General features: G+C 40.3%; 1 protein-coding gene across 8 annotated transcripts in view; it reads left to right on the forward strand.

The window, feature by feature from the left end:
* Spata9 (spermatogenesis associated 9) overlaps positions 1-15,377 on the forward strand; it is a 32,634-nt gene that overhangs the window by 15,345 nt on the left and 1,912 nt on the right. For all 8 annotated transcript variants that reach the window (XM_076927019.1, XM_076927012.1, XM_076927015.1 and 5 more), the window contains one exon: positions 10,617-10,712. In XM_076927019.1, coding sequence (XP_076783134.1) covers positions 10,617-10,712 — 96 coding nt within the window. The remainder of the gene's footprint in view (positions 1-10,616; positions 10,713-15,377) is intronic.

Consider the following 15,377-nt stretch of genomic DNA (forward strand, 5'->3'; position numbering starts at 1 on the left):
GCTAACCAGTGAATTCTTTAAAAATCCAAGCCATGTTCCTTATCTTTATAACATTGAAAAATATCTGAATATTATCTTAATTCCTTCTTTTTTTTTTTGTTTTTTTGTTTTGTTTTGTTTTGTTTTTCTGAGACAGGGTTTCTCTGTATAGCCCTGGCTGTCCTGGAACTCACTCTGTAGACCAGGCTGGCCTCGAACTCAGAAATCTGCCTGCCTCTGCCTCCCAAGTGCTGGGATTAAAGGCGTGCGCCACCACCGCCCGGTATCTTAATTCCTTCTTCAATGTCCTTTGAAAGCTAATGTTTTGCCTTGCCATTCCTTCTCTGTGTTTTGTTAAAACCATAGGCTTAAAAAATTATTTTTTTTAAAAATTATTTTTATTTTATCTAATCTTTGTTTTGCCTGTATGTAATGTCTGTGTGTCACATGAATGCCCAATGCCAATGAAGGCCAAAAGAGGACAACAGATCTTCTGGAACTGAAATTACAAACAACTGTAAGCCTCTATGTAGGTGCTGAGAATTGAAACCAGGTCCTTTGGAAGAGCAACAAGTGCTCTCAACAGCTGAGCACTGCAGCCCCCAAACCACAGTCTTTATAGTGTTGTTGTGAAATGTCTTTTGAGATATTTCTCAAGTATTTCCTACAAATTAGGTTATTTTTTTGTTGTTGTTGCATTTCTACAAAAATCAAAGCTGCAAAAGATCTGAAATTTTACATTGCTTTTAAGCTACCACATTTTCCTTTTGTAGACACACACAGAGAGAGAGAGAGAGAGAGAGAGAGAGAGAGAGAGAGAGAGAGAGAGAGAGAGAGCCTTATTTTTAGGATACCCTAAGCAGGACAATGACTGGGCACTTCCAATCCTCCCCATGGTAAACACACTCTCCCCTCTGATATTCCTGAATTATTTCTTACTAAAATCTATATTTCATCTCGGCTGCTCTCTCTTTCTGCTCAGTCATTGGCCACTGGCAACTTTATTTCACCAATCAAAGCCAACTGGGGGCAGGGACCCTTAGCATCTCATTGGCAGACAAATAGGTTCCCGTGTAATTTTGGGAGCCAAATTAACACAAATAGCATTAAAACCATTCCACGACAGATTGGATTCATGGTAAAAGCATTAGCCAGAGCAACATTTTGTGTTGGTTCCTACTTTTGATTCCTTCTATGCGATGATGCAATAAGGGTCTTTTATTATTAACTGTACATATTTAATGCTGTATCAGGAGAGGACTTTGGAATGACATTGAAATGCCTGCTCAACTTTTCCTCTAAGGGGGCTGGGTATCTGTTACTCTGGAATGTGTCTGCACAGCAAAAGGGAGAAGGCATTATCTTGGGTGCCCTCTGACATATTGGGGGGTTCATCTATAGATCTCTCTACAGAAATGCATTTGTTGTAGCTTCTAAAGCTACTTGATATTCAAACATGTCCCTTGCTCAGAAGACAGTTTGTATAGGGATATAAGAGATCCCTGGAGAATAATCTCTCTGTACTCATATAAGTTTAGTTGCAGAAAATACTGTCTTTGCATTCAAGCTAAACTGTGTGTTTCTTTTTATCCACTAAAACCTAAAAATCACAATATATTTGACTGACAATGGGAGTCTGAGATACATATCTAAACTGTCTGTATTAACTTACTCTAGAAGCTTGTTTTGAGGCTGAGTGAATGGACAAGAGTCAAAAAGTAGTTTATCAGAAGTCCCACACAACCATAAGCAAGTCCTAATGCATGTCCATTGTCCTCAGAATGGCCCTTTATAAAAAAAAAAAAAAACAAAAACAAAAAAACAAACAAAAACCCACATCCACACATCCTAGCCCTTTCTCTGTCTTTCTCACAGAGGTGATCAGCATGAAGATGAAGTGAACATCTCTATATGTAATTTTTTATTACATTTAGATATATTTATTTATAAAGTATTATTGTGTATGCTTAACATTCACATAGATTACATTATACTGTTACTTATCCTGAAAACTTAAGGAAAACTAAACAAGAGTTTGTTACTGGGAGGATGAACAATTTAATTTCCAATTCCTTTCTTTTACAGTGCTCTGGTGAACATGCTTACAGATGTCTCCCTGTCCATATACATGAGATTTTTTTTCTGTGTATATCTCCAGGAGAAATTTTCAGCTCTTACTAACTCAAACTATACTTCAGGAAGGGTGAGCTTTCTTGAGAAAATTCTGAATCCTCAATCTGATAATAACTAATTCAACTCTTGAAAAGCCTCAGCTAAAATTTGTTCAAATATTGTGTCTTTGTCAGTTTCTATAAACTCTTTTTCTGACATGCCTATTGAATACATTTTAATTTTATTGTATTTTTTCCTTTATAGTAGTGTTGAGAATAGAAACAAGGACCATGTGCATGTCAGCAAGCACCCCATCACTGAGCTACACCCCACCCTCTCTTTTTACTCTATGCATCTTTATTTCTGTGCACCCCACCCTGAGTCTCTTTATGCAGCTCTGGATGGCCCAGGGCTTGCTCTGTAGACTAGGATGACCTCAATCTCACAGAGATCCACCTGCCTCAGCCTCCCAAATTCTGGGATTAAAGGTGTATACCATGGGCTAGGCTCTTTCTCTTTTCTTTAAAGCAACTTGAGTAATTGGCAATGTCCAAAATGATATTCTACCTATTCAGTGTGTCTTAAACTTAAAACATATTAATTTCTTTTGTATGCATGTGTATGTATGTATGTATGTATGTATGTATAGGTGGCTGTCTGTGTATAGAGGCCAAAGTTGACATCAAGAATCTTCCTCAATTTCTCTCCACTGAATTGTTAGAGACAGTCTATCACTAAGCCTGCAGAGAACCCAGGATCATCCCCTCTCAGTTCCCAGCACTGGTATTACAAGTGTATACCACCAAGACTTACATCTTTAAACCCAAGGCTTTATGCTTGTATGGCAAGCATGTTATCGAATTTACTGTCTCCTTCTTGCCCCACATAAGGACTTTGAAAAGAACTATGGGTTCTTCCTCTGAGGATTCTGTTTGTTCTTTTTTGTTTTTGTTTTGTTCCCCCCCCCCCCTTTTCAAGTCTTAGAGAGCTTTCTCCCTTTAAATTTTTCCAATAATCCTGAACATATTTATGTGTGTATGGTCTTTTAAATGATTATACTTTGAAGTACTAGTAGCTACTATTTCCTTATGTCTTATGATTATATTTAACTGGAATTTCCCCAGCAGAGTTCATATTAGTCAAAAGGTGGAATTTTGCTAGTGCCTCAGGGGCATATGGACAATCTGCCTTCAAGCATTTCCAGTCTAGGCTTTTCTGCACCATCCTGAGAATCTCAGACAGCTCTTTAAGGCATTGTCCCAAAAAGAAAATGCCAGCCCCAGGTGGGGAGCAGCTTCCTCCTCTCCTGGTGTGAGTCTCAGTGTCCTTGAAACTGCAGCTCAGCTCAGCAAATTCTTTCATCCACCTTGTGTTCATCAAACCTCAAATACTGCTGGGTATTAAAACTCATCTGGTGGTCCAGTAAGGACCCAGAGTGCCCGAGATAAAAGCTCACAAGCTACTCAAGCCATTCCTTCTTTCTTCTTGGCACATGGATTTATCTTTCTTTTTTATAGACTTGACCTTACATGAAGTCTTGGGGCTTTAATTTTGAATGGAATTTCTCAGCGGTTTGTGTGAATATTTCCACATTGGCTCTGCCTGACATGTTACTGGACCCATCTTTCTCTCAGCCCTACTTACCATCTTCTTTTACAATTTAATATAAAATGCCTACATTTCTTTTGGGAAGTAAAGGTAAAGTATAACTTAGCCTTTTAATTAATTCAGCAAACATTTATTGAAACCTGATATATAAAATCACTAGTTTAGGTACCAGGCATTCAGAGGTTATTTCATCATTGCCTCATGGAGCTAACAGGTACACATATAGATACTGTCAGCCGAATGTAGCAAGTGAATGACCCAATGGTGCAAAGTAGTCTGTGGAAGGGATCCAGAAGAGGCAGGCAGCTTGAGAACCTGAAGGCTCAGTGAAGGCATATAGAGAACCATGAATGTGAACATTAGGCCAGAGAGTCAAAGGCGTGACAAAGGGCTGCGTGAGATGTGAAGCATGGGAAGGGCTGCTCTGTGGACAGTGTCCCCATGGTGCTAGTGTGCTGAGTGTGTCTCCCCACACTGGGTACCGCTTAGTCATAGCATGGAGAAGCTATGTTCATTCTTAACAACCCACGGTCCATTTTCCCAGCTGCTTCCAGGCAAAGCTTTATGGTGGAGAGCTTCACGGCTGTGAGAGCTGGAATTAATGTTTAAAGGAATAAGCTGTGTGACCTCCCGGAGAAATATCACTTTAAGTAAACATGGCCATGGGAAAAGTAGATGGCCTTTAACCAGTTTGAAGCTGTGTTTCATACATAGCTAAAGATTGTCTTCAAGTGCTCTGTTGGGTCTCTGATTTGAAAGTGGTAAATGATAGAAAGAAGCATTTTTTTTTTCAACCTGGAACAATTTAGTTCTATCTAAATTCTTTTATTAATATGAAATACCAGTGAAACAGATTGTTTTCCTGTAAAACATGGAAACAGAGAAGCATTTTCATTAGGACATTGACAATCACTACAGTAATATTTGAGTCATTTGATGCAGTGCAGGGAGAGCTAAGATTAAACTTACAGTTACCATTTCCTTAGGATGAGCAGAGAGAGGATATGGATCCAGATCCCCTAAGACAGACTCCTGGGTCTTTTGAATAAATCTGGAGCATGTATTTCTTAGCCTTTAAAATACATACATGAGGTGCCCAAAGACCCAATCCATACTGATTACTTAAAGAACTGCAGTGGCCAGTCATGAGTCAAGTATAGAAGTTGGAGTTTGGCTTTTCCATTGCTATCTTGTTGGAAATTTCCTTTGCATCTGACTATAAGGACAGAGGGATGCTGAGTCACGTTTCTTCTCAAGTTCTTCCAGGTTCTGCAGAGCTAAGACTGCAGTGATAGGAGAGTAGCTAATGATGTTAAGTCTCAGAAATGGAAAACTCTGAGTAGAGAATTTTCTGGAGGTTTCTGACATCCCTAGCACCAGTACTTGGGAGCGGTGTGCCCACCCAGCTGCCTGGCTGAGCAAAGCCTGCAGCTGCTTTTGCTGCTGTGACCTAGATAATCAGCTTAAATGCTGCCTTCAGCCAAGACACATCAGCTCCAGACATAGCTGTTGATTCTGGAAGGCCAATCAATGTGGGGCCCCAGAATTAAGAGTTCTTTCTGGGTCAAGATGAGATGACTGTTTGTATTGTGTGTGGGCATTATGGGAGGCACAAGGTAAAACGGGGGCAAGCCCTGAGTGACCCTGAAGCCCTATACTTCCCAGATATTTTATTCAAGCCAACTGAACTCATGCCTTTTTTTTTTTCAGTTTGAGGTAAGCTTTCTAAAAACAGACCCCCAGCACCACCACCACCACCTTTCCCTGCACCCTTCAGGCTGCAGTACTTTTAAGAGCTTAAGGTACAAATATCAGGACCTCTGTGGGTACTTGATGGGCCTGCTCCAACACTAACCTAGGAGGTATGATTCAGACCTGGGGAAAAAGGACATTTTCTCAAAAAGAGAACTTCTCAAAGACATACCACTCAAGCTGGCCAAAAAGTTAGGGCATCTGACCTCTACTGGACCATTTGAATAAAAGCTTTCTCGGGAATAATGTTCCACAAGGTGCTCACCAAAGCTTTCCGTACTGTGGAGTGCTAGAATTCTGTGGTGAGTTACGCAAAGGCATGGCTGTGTAACTATATACTGACCTTCAGGCCAAGAGAGAGAAACAGCCTGGCATGGTCTCTTGAAACCTCAAAGCTCATCCCAGTGACACACTTCCTCCAACAAGGCCACACCTATTCCTTCTCAGAAAGGACCACTCCCTGATGGCTAATTATACAAATATATAAGCCTACGAGGGCCATCCTTATTCAAACCACCAAAGCATGTGAGCCACATAAATTTTGAAGGAAATATATTTCCTATGGGGATGTTACAGAAATCGAAAGCAATAAGATACTGAGACCAGTAATCCTTAGGCAATATATAGAATTAATTACTCACAGGTGTAACAGGCATCATCAACAGAATACATTTTGAAACTAATCATTTTAATTACTTTTGGATGAGAGAATAAATTGGGGAAGTGTGTAGTGAAACAAAGTATGATTTCTTACACAGATACCTCTTTTATTTTGTTATATGAGACTTTCTATTCATCCCACATAGACCTTCCCCCATGCACACAAATGAGTCTTTTCCTCTACAAAGAGGTATCTTGTTGGGGGTATATCTGCTTTTCTTTTCCCTGCTCTTTACCTGCATGCTTGTGTCCTGTAGCCATACAGTCAGGTTCAAAAGCATGCCGTCATTCCTGTGCATGTTTCTGGGAAAAAAGAAAATGCAGCCTTTGACTCATTTCCCAAAGATTCTTTAGCCAGGGACTCTGAGACATTTTCCACCTCAACTTATAGAGAGAGTAGCCAAAATTAGAGGAAATATATTTCCTCTGAAAATGATTTATTACAGAAGCAGACAGCATTAATTATAAGCACTAAGAAGGCACCGATTCCTATGTCTGGGTGTTGGTGTGGCCAACAGTTCATGTTACACTCCCTCGCTTTTAGCTAAGAGGCCTCTTGGCCTATTATTTGTTTCTGCAGTCCATAAATCCCTAAGAGCCAAGGAAATACTGGTGGCCAGTTTTGTTCTTCATTCAGAAGTAGCAGCAGTCAGCCAAAGTGAAACATGCAGGGTATTGAGCACACTTACAGTTTAGACATTTTACAACACAATACCCTGCGCTTTTTCAACTTAGCTGGGACAGTACAGAAGCAGCTAATCTTTCTGAACCTGTGCGTCTACTTCACAGATTTTGTACAGATTAAAACACTGCTAGGAACACTATTAGAAAAAAGCTGGCATACAAGAAGTGTTCTAAAAAACGATACAAAGTTGATACTAGTCAAACAAAAGCTATTATAATTTTAGTGTATTTCTGCCAATTTTTTTCTAAAAAGCTAGTGGTATTTTTATACATAAAAGATAGATAGAATTCTTAAATTCTAAATTAAAACATAGTTATATAATCAAAAAGTGTGAAAACCGTTGAATAACTCAATGAATTTTCATAAATTGGACACTATTTATGGTAGCCAAGCCCCGAAAATCTCATCCCTTCCTCAGCACTGATCTCATCCCTGTAAGGATGGAGTCCATTTTCTTGACTCCCACCAGTAGAGATTAGTTTGACTCACTTTTGTCACTCTGAAGGCCTGTTTCCTAGGCCACGTACGGTTCCTTATCCTTCAGCCTAGGGGAATGTCCCCTGGACCGTGGGCAGAGACTGCTGTGTGTACTTGTGTGTAGACTTCCCCCAGTAGTCACTGTTAGGCTGCCAAGAAGCGACCCCCTGGGGCAAGCCAAGCAGAGTGCTGCGGGGCATCAGCCATCAGCTCACTTAGAAACGCAGGCAGTGCAACCTGGTGCACATCAACCACATGGGGCTCATTCTCAGCCCTGCTAGCTCAGTTGGTAGAGCATTAATCTCAGGGTCCTGGGTTCAAGCCTCACGTTGGGCCCCAGCTGTGGGATTAGCTCGCTGGCTTTCCACCCTGGCAGGTCCCACATTCACGATGAGGGTCTGTGCCTCGGGGGAAGTCTTCCACACGGGCAAAGGTGGGTTCCAAAAGGGATTTCTGAAGTTTTATTGTCATGGCACGGTGGATGGGTCTAGATGGTTTGCGCCCCCCAAAAGCCAGGGGAAGGCTGGCTTAAATAGGGAGGGGGAGGAGGGGAGGAAATAACTTAATTAGCTACGCCCCCCATCTCCCCCCCTCTTTAGGTAACTCATTAATATGTAAATCTCTCAAGGCGGAGGCTTGTTAGTCACACCCTCTACCTGTGTCTTACTGACTGAACTGGGAAGGTAAAATGGAGTTTAGATGTGTGTCAGGGCCCTGGGTTCTGGGTGTGTGGCCAAACACCTGCTGTCTTGGGGTCGCACGCCAACCCAAGAACCAGGATACCCGTCCAAGGCCCGACAGTTATATAATCAAAAAGTGTGAACACCATTGAATGTATAACTCATTGAACACTATTTATGGTAGCCAAGCTCCGAAAATCTCATCCCTTTCTCAGCACTGATCTCATCCCTGTAAGGAAGGAGTCCATTTTCTTGACTCCCACCAGTTGATTAGTTTGGCTCACTTTTCTTTAGAGTTTAACCCATTTACTAGGCATACAGCTTTAATCTCATTCTTATATGCCATGAGATACCAATGTCTGTCATGTCAGTTAGTACTACCTGTGTACAGGAGTTCCACTGAGTAGTGTAAGCATGTTCTTGTCTTCCTAGCAAAACCTTGACCCATTTTCACTCAGATGAGCAGAGCCTTCCAGCAGCACAGCCTACTGGTCTGATTAGGGTTAGACCTGGGATGTCATTCCTTGCTGAAGCCTAACTTTACTTTCAGCAGCTATGTCGCCGCAGGAGGGTCAGTTCTGTCTCCTTTCCCCTGGCTCTCTGTGGAATGGGAAAGACAAAAATGCCATCTTTATGAGGTGGTTTTGTTGGAATGTTGGATTCTAAGATCCAAACCAGGGGACACGCTTCCCCAGAATCACACAAGAACAGAGGATTCGCTGCAACAATATGAGGTTTAATGATACTGGTGCACCAGGACTCTCTCGAATGCCGGCAAGTTTTTATACAGAGTACACGAGGGCAACCACAAAGGGCCACAGAGGCTGACCTTCTCAGGTCCGGTCTATAGAAGACTCAGATTCACACATAACTTTCTTCCTGACCACCTCCAATCCTGGATGTGTCTCTGTGCTCTGGGCCTTCCCCCACCCATAGGTGGGTTCTCTTCCCTATGGTTTGAGAAATGTTAATCAGCCTCTCCCTTCCTCTTCTGAATGTTAATCCAGCAAGTGTCCTCCGACTAAGGAATGTGCCCCTCCTGGGATATGTCCTGGGACAGTGGGATTCTTTTAAACTTAAATTTAAACTGGAAAAGACCCAAAAGTCTTACAGTTTTGAGGATAAAACCGACTGTTTATAAAGAATATTGCCGCTGGGCGGTGGTGGCACACGCCTTTAATCCCAGCACTTGGGAGGCAGAGGCAGGTGAATTTCTGAGTTTGAGGCTAGCCTGGTCTACAGAGTGAGTTCCAGGACAGCCAGGACTACACAGAGAAACCCTGTCTCCAAAAACAAACAAAACAAAACAAAACAAAAATATTGCCTTTGTTGCTGTTTTATTTGAGCTAGGGTTGTCCTGTACTTTCCAGGCTGGTCTGAGAACTGTGACAATCAGCCTGTACTGAACTGCCATGTCAGCTTACAAAGTGAACATTCATGATACCGGTAATGAATGAAGTGTTTATTCAATAAAATGTTGTTATATACACTTCAGAAGCATGCTCTTAAAGATTGCAGAATATATTATTGGTTAGATTTCATTTTCCTAACCTTTCTGCTGTCAGTAATCATTTTGGCTTTTTAGGGGGAAGGAAAAGGACGATAGTGTAAGTAACCTTTGCAAAATGAGATTTTCCTATACTGCCCAGGCTGACCTCAAATTGCTGTGCACATGATCCTATGTGTGGATAAAATCAAAATTTTATTTTGTTTTGTGGTGACGCTGGGGAATAACTCAAAACTGGTGTATGCCAGGCAAGCACTCTCCCACTGAGCTGAAGCTCCAGTCTCAGCATTATAAATAATTTTTAAGGGCAATGCACACACTGTTCTTAGCATGTATGCACTATCCACTGTGCATTTCTATGATTTTATTAGTTACAGCCCTTCCATTGGACAGTCACTGAAGCTGCTGGATGGCTTGGCTCTTCCAAGAAGCATGGCTAACTGCCACTTCACTGTTGGAAAGAAGCAAATATTTATCCTAAGGCCCTCATTTCATAGCCTGTTCAAAGCAACAGAGGTGGCTCATAGAAATGAGCCCCTTAAACTGAATATGTTACACGGATAGTTTAAGGCAACATCTGCTACCAGAAACCAGAAACATGTGAGAGGCAAATTCACTATTAGCATAAACCCTTCAGGGCAGCAGGCTGGGTATGAGTGGAGACTTGCCTGCAGCTTAATGATCATCTAAGGTCATGGCTGCCTGCTGCAGCCCCATGATTAACATTTCCAAGCAGGTCATTCATCTCCAGGAAATGCTTAGTATTTTGATTGCTGTTTGCTTAATTGAGGTTGTGAAGAATTTAGTAAAGAATGATTACATGAGTATTAGAATAAGACAAAGAATTTTTCTAATATTTAGGGAGCACCTCCTAGCGAGCACATTTCACAGGTAAACATTGGAATTCTTCAGGTTTCAGAAATAGAGACTTCAGATTTGTATAGATTTGTCACAGGTTTTTAATTAGTAAAAGGAAGCATCTTCTTGTTAAAAGGGGAAGCAGGAACTGATATATCTTCACAATGTGAAAAAGCACAGATAGCTAAAATAGAGCCAACTTTCATTAGGTAAAAAATTTAAATTCCCAGGATAATATTGTGAAATAGAACATTGAGATCTTGAAATTTTTATTTTAACGAACTTTTTGTTTTTGCAGGTCAGAAAAGGTTCTTTGTTTGAAATCATTTCTTTTCCAGCAAAAACTGCCTTGACTAGCATAATGTATGCTTCTTATGCAGCACTAATTTATTTGGTAAGTTAACTGCCAGATTGTAGAAATAAATGTATTCCATGCCTTACTGAAGATGGCACTGTATCTATGGTGTCATCTAACACTAGTCTTTTATTTTTCTGAGAGATGTCTAACTCTCTAAGTTATTGATTTTGCTTTGAAAATATATTTCAAGATATTCTTGTTTGATATCATATAGGTAAATTTCATTTTTTTTCATCCTATGACTCGTCTTTTTACTTGGATAGCAGAATCTTTTAAAGTACAATTTCTTAATTCTAATGTAGATTACCTTACTAACACTTTCCTTTATATTGTGGAGTTTTTTTTCCTGTTTAAATAAATTCTGACCTATACCCAAGATGATGAGAACACTCTCACCTGTTATAGTCTAGAAGCTATATTATTTTGCCTTTCACTTATAGATTTATAATCCATGTGGAAATTGGTATGATACACACTTATCCCAATGGTACCTAGTTAACCCTCACTTACCAGAAACTTTATTGTCACATGTCAAGTTTCTTTGTATGTAGGCCTGTTTATAAACTCTGTCTAGCTGTTTTGTCTGTCCCTGTGAATCTGGACCTTCATAAAAATGTCTTTATAACTGGTAGGGTAAATCCTTCTAATCTATGAACATGGCATATCCTTTGTTTACTTTGGCCTTTTGAAATTTCTCTCAACAATTTTTATGATTTCATCATAGTTATATATTTGTTAACTTTTAACTTTTATCATATTACACATATAATAGTATTAAACTTTCCCTACAGCCTATACATTTAATGCAGTTCAAATTAAAATCCAAACAGCTGGTGTGTGTGTGTGTGTGTGTGTGTGTGTGTGTGTGTGTAAGTTGACTAGCTGCTTCTAGATTGGGCAGGACGGGCTGGGAGTATAATGCAGCTCAGGGAGTAGGGTTCTTGTCTAGTGTGCACAAAAGCCTTAAGTTTGGTTTCAGGCAATACATATATGAATATATAAATCAGGCATGGTTGAGCAAGCCTGTAATCTCAGCAAGCAAGAGGTAGAAGAGGCAGGGTCAAAGCTGAAGGGAACACAGAGAGCATGTGTTGTTGTTTTTTACAGTGGGGAGCAGGAGAGTCAGGAGACAGGAGAACAGCCAGAGGCCTCAACCCTTCCAGAGAATTAGAACTGAATCTACATTCAATGCACTGCACTGATGCCTTCTGTAGGAAGATGGTTGAACAGAGGAGTCCTTTGCATGACTCTGCAAATGTGAAGAGTCAGAACAAAAAAGTATATATTAAGGAAAGAAAAAGGGAAAAGCTGTAGGAATCAAGATGGTCAGCAAGGCAACTCAGAGAAAAGCACAAAACAATTGGAAACTCCAATGTTGGCCCCCAGCAGGGCTGAGGGGAGGTCTGAATGCCAGAATACCCAATAAGGCCAAGTGCAGACAGTCACGGTGATACCATCAGCCTGTCTTAGCAGTGGAGAAACCCATAGTTCATGCAAGCCTTACATGTCCAGTATTGTGATTTGTTCTTCAGGGGGCTCATTGCTCGGACTTAGAGTTTGGAGCCAGGATTCACTGTTAGAAGGGCACTGTTAAAAGACTAAACTGCTCTGGATTTCAGACTACACAGAATGGTCAAAATTCAGAGGCAGTGGAGAGTGTAAACTGCAGGGCATAGTGGTTGGTGGCACCTTCCCCTGTGGGAAGAAGAGCAAATGCTTTAGTGTAAGAACAGGGTTGGAAGTGCTCAGAGAAAGAAAGAGCAGTAGATGTTTCACTTCCCACAGGGTTCTCCCCACCCCCACACTGCCCTATCACCAGTCAGAGGTCAATAGTCTGTTTGTTTCCCACATTCCCTCTAAAGACACACTTTGGCTTGGACATTTGCCAGTGCCCTGGGAGATAGAGACGGAGGGCATCTGGAGTAAGAGAGCATTCACCTATCAAAGATTGTTGGGCTTCATGTGGAACCAAACTTCAAGAGAGGAGTGCCCACCCAGCCCCATTACCACTGCTGAGGCATCATGGCTTTTTTAGCATGCATACTGAAAGCCTTTGCTATGAATACGGCTCTGCCACAGGCATATCCTTGCCCAAGCCAAGTAGAAAATGCAAGGCAGTGCAGAACAAGGCTCAACCTGTGTACAGCTCTGCCTATTAGGTGGGAAATTTAATGACCACAGGCCTTACCTGTGTCTGACTATCCCCGTTCCCCACCAATCACACTTGGCAGAAGAGAGGACCAAGAAGGTAACTTTCTCAATCCATGGACCTCAGCTAGGAGGAAATTTTTAGTGTTTTCTTTTCTTACATTATTTTTATCTTGCATCTAATTTTACTTTTTCTTTTAATTGGATTTTAAAATGTCTTACTGCTCTTAGCTCTCTTTAGTTTATTCTGTATTATTTCTGACTCTTTCTTACTGGTGATGGTATTGCTGTTTTGTTTATTTGCTTGTTGTGTTTCTATGTCCAGAAGGTTTGTTTTCCTGTTTCTACTGTGAATATTTTCATCTTTGAGTGATAGTTCATACAGAACTCTCAGGAGAAGGCTTCTCATTAAGAAGACCCTTGCAATCTGACATTGGCCAAGGACAAGGAAGTAGGCTGCTTGGGAGGAATCTGACATTAGACTAGAACAAAGAAGTAATTTCAGGCAGGAATCTAAATCTTAGGCTACAACAAAGAAGTAGGCTTCAGACAAGAAAATGACCTTGAGCTAGCTCAGGGAAGTAGGCTCAGATATTTTGGTCATCCTGATAAGCCCTTAGAAACAGTGATCATGGGAGTGTTCCCGTAATTGGGTTTAATACCTTGCTTGTTCTTTGACTATTGTGTTTATTGTCTTGCTTGATCCTTGACTATTTGCATCTATTGCATTGCTAGTTCCTCAATCTAGAACTGACCTTAATACTTGCATGTAATTCAAATGATATAAAAGCAATAAGGAGGAGGGGGGATGGGATAGGGAGTTTCTAGGAAAGGGAAATGGAGAAAAAGGATGACATCTGAAATGTAAATAAATAAAATATCCAGTAAAAAAAAGAATACCCCGCACTTGGGAGGCAGAGGCAGGTAGATTTCTGAGTTCAAGCCAGCCTGGTCTACATAGTGAGTTCCAGGACAGCCAGGGCTACACAGAGAAACCCTATCTCAAAAAACAAAAACAAAACCAAAAACAAAACAAAACAAAACAACCCTGCATGATGTAGAAAAGATATCCATTCTAGTAGATGTACAAATCTGAATGTAGAAATACAAGAACTATGAAGAAAATAAGGCAGCACCACTCCTCTGACAGTTTATAAGTGAACCCAAAGATACTGAGGTATATAAATGCCAAAGAATTCAAAAGACTGTTTTTCAGAATGAGTTTGAATACAAATGAAAAGCTGAATAAAATAAGCAAACCTATATAAGCAATAAAATGAAATTCAGAAAAAGAACCAAACTAAGAAAAGGAAAATTTATTCACGCCTCACCAGTAAACAAGGTCAACTGGCAATAGTATCAGATACAAAAGACAAAGTGAACAAAAGATAAGTCATGGAGAATATAAATGGTTAAAAACTGACATAGTTAGAATACATTTATGAATAACTAGCAGTGATCAATGAGCTAAGTTATAAAAGACACAGAGAAACTTATTGTAAGTGAAATAACAGCAGAAAACTTGCCATATGTGCCCAGTGCAAGAAGGATTTAGAACCAAGTAGAACTGACAGAAATGAAATGTTTGGATCCCTATATATACAAAACAACTGTGTATGTCAGAACACAGCAAGAACCTGATCATTGGTTGATGGGTGAAGAGGGACAAGTGAATCTCTGGAGTCTATTGCAAGCCAGCTTAGGGGAACTGCTAAGTCAAAAGACAAGGTGGAAAGTGATTGAGGAAGATACCCAAAATACTCACAACTCTATGCACATGTGCACATATACATACCACACATACACATAATAAGCATACATACACACACAAAATTTTAAAGTGATTTATTGGAGTATAAAATAAGCTCCAATAAATGCTGCATGCAAGAAACTCACATCCCTCACAAAGTCATACAAAAACTAAAATGAAATACCAGAAAATTATATTCTAAAAAATTAAATTAAAAAAACCCAAGCAGGAGAATCTTATATTTAAATTAAAAAAAAAAGCACACATCAAGCCAAAATGTTCAGAAAAGATTAAAAACAAGATCACTATATATCAACAAAAGGAACTATACTAGGCAGCTTTTCAACACTGAAACAAGTAACTGAAAGAAACAAGTTTAAAGAAGAAAATGTAGCTGGGCAGTGGTGGCACATGCTTTTAATCCCAGTACTTGGGAGGCAGAGGCAGGTGAATTTCTGAGTTCGAGGCCAGCCTGGTCTATAGAGTGAGTTCCAGGACAGCCAGGGCTACACAGAGAAACCCTGTCTCGGAAAACCAATAAATAAATAAATAAATAAATAAATAAATAAATAAATAAATAAAATAAAGAAGGAAATGTTGATTTTGGCTCATGGTGTCAGAACTTTCAGTCAGAACTTTGGAGCCAAAGCATGGCAGTAGAGGCAGGTAGCAGAAGCTGATCATTTAATGTCAGAGAAGAAGCACGAGGAGGAGATATAGACAAGGCAAGGTATAACCCCTAGAATATGTTTCCAACAAAATACTTACTATAGGAAGTACCCATCACCTAAAATTCCTAGCAC

This window comes from Arvicanthis niloticus, chromosome 29 (genome assembly GCF_011762505.2).
Source record: "Arvicanthis niloticus isolate mArvNil1 chromosome 29, mArvNil1.pat.X, whole genome shotgun sequence".
NCBI lineage: Eukaryota > Metazoa > Chordata > Mammalia > Rodentia > Muridae > Arvicanthis > Arvicanthis niloticus.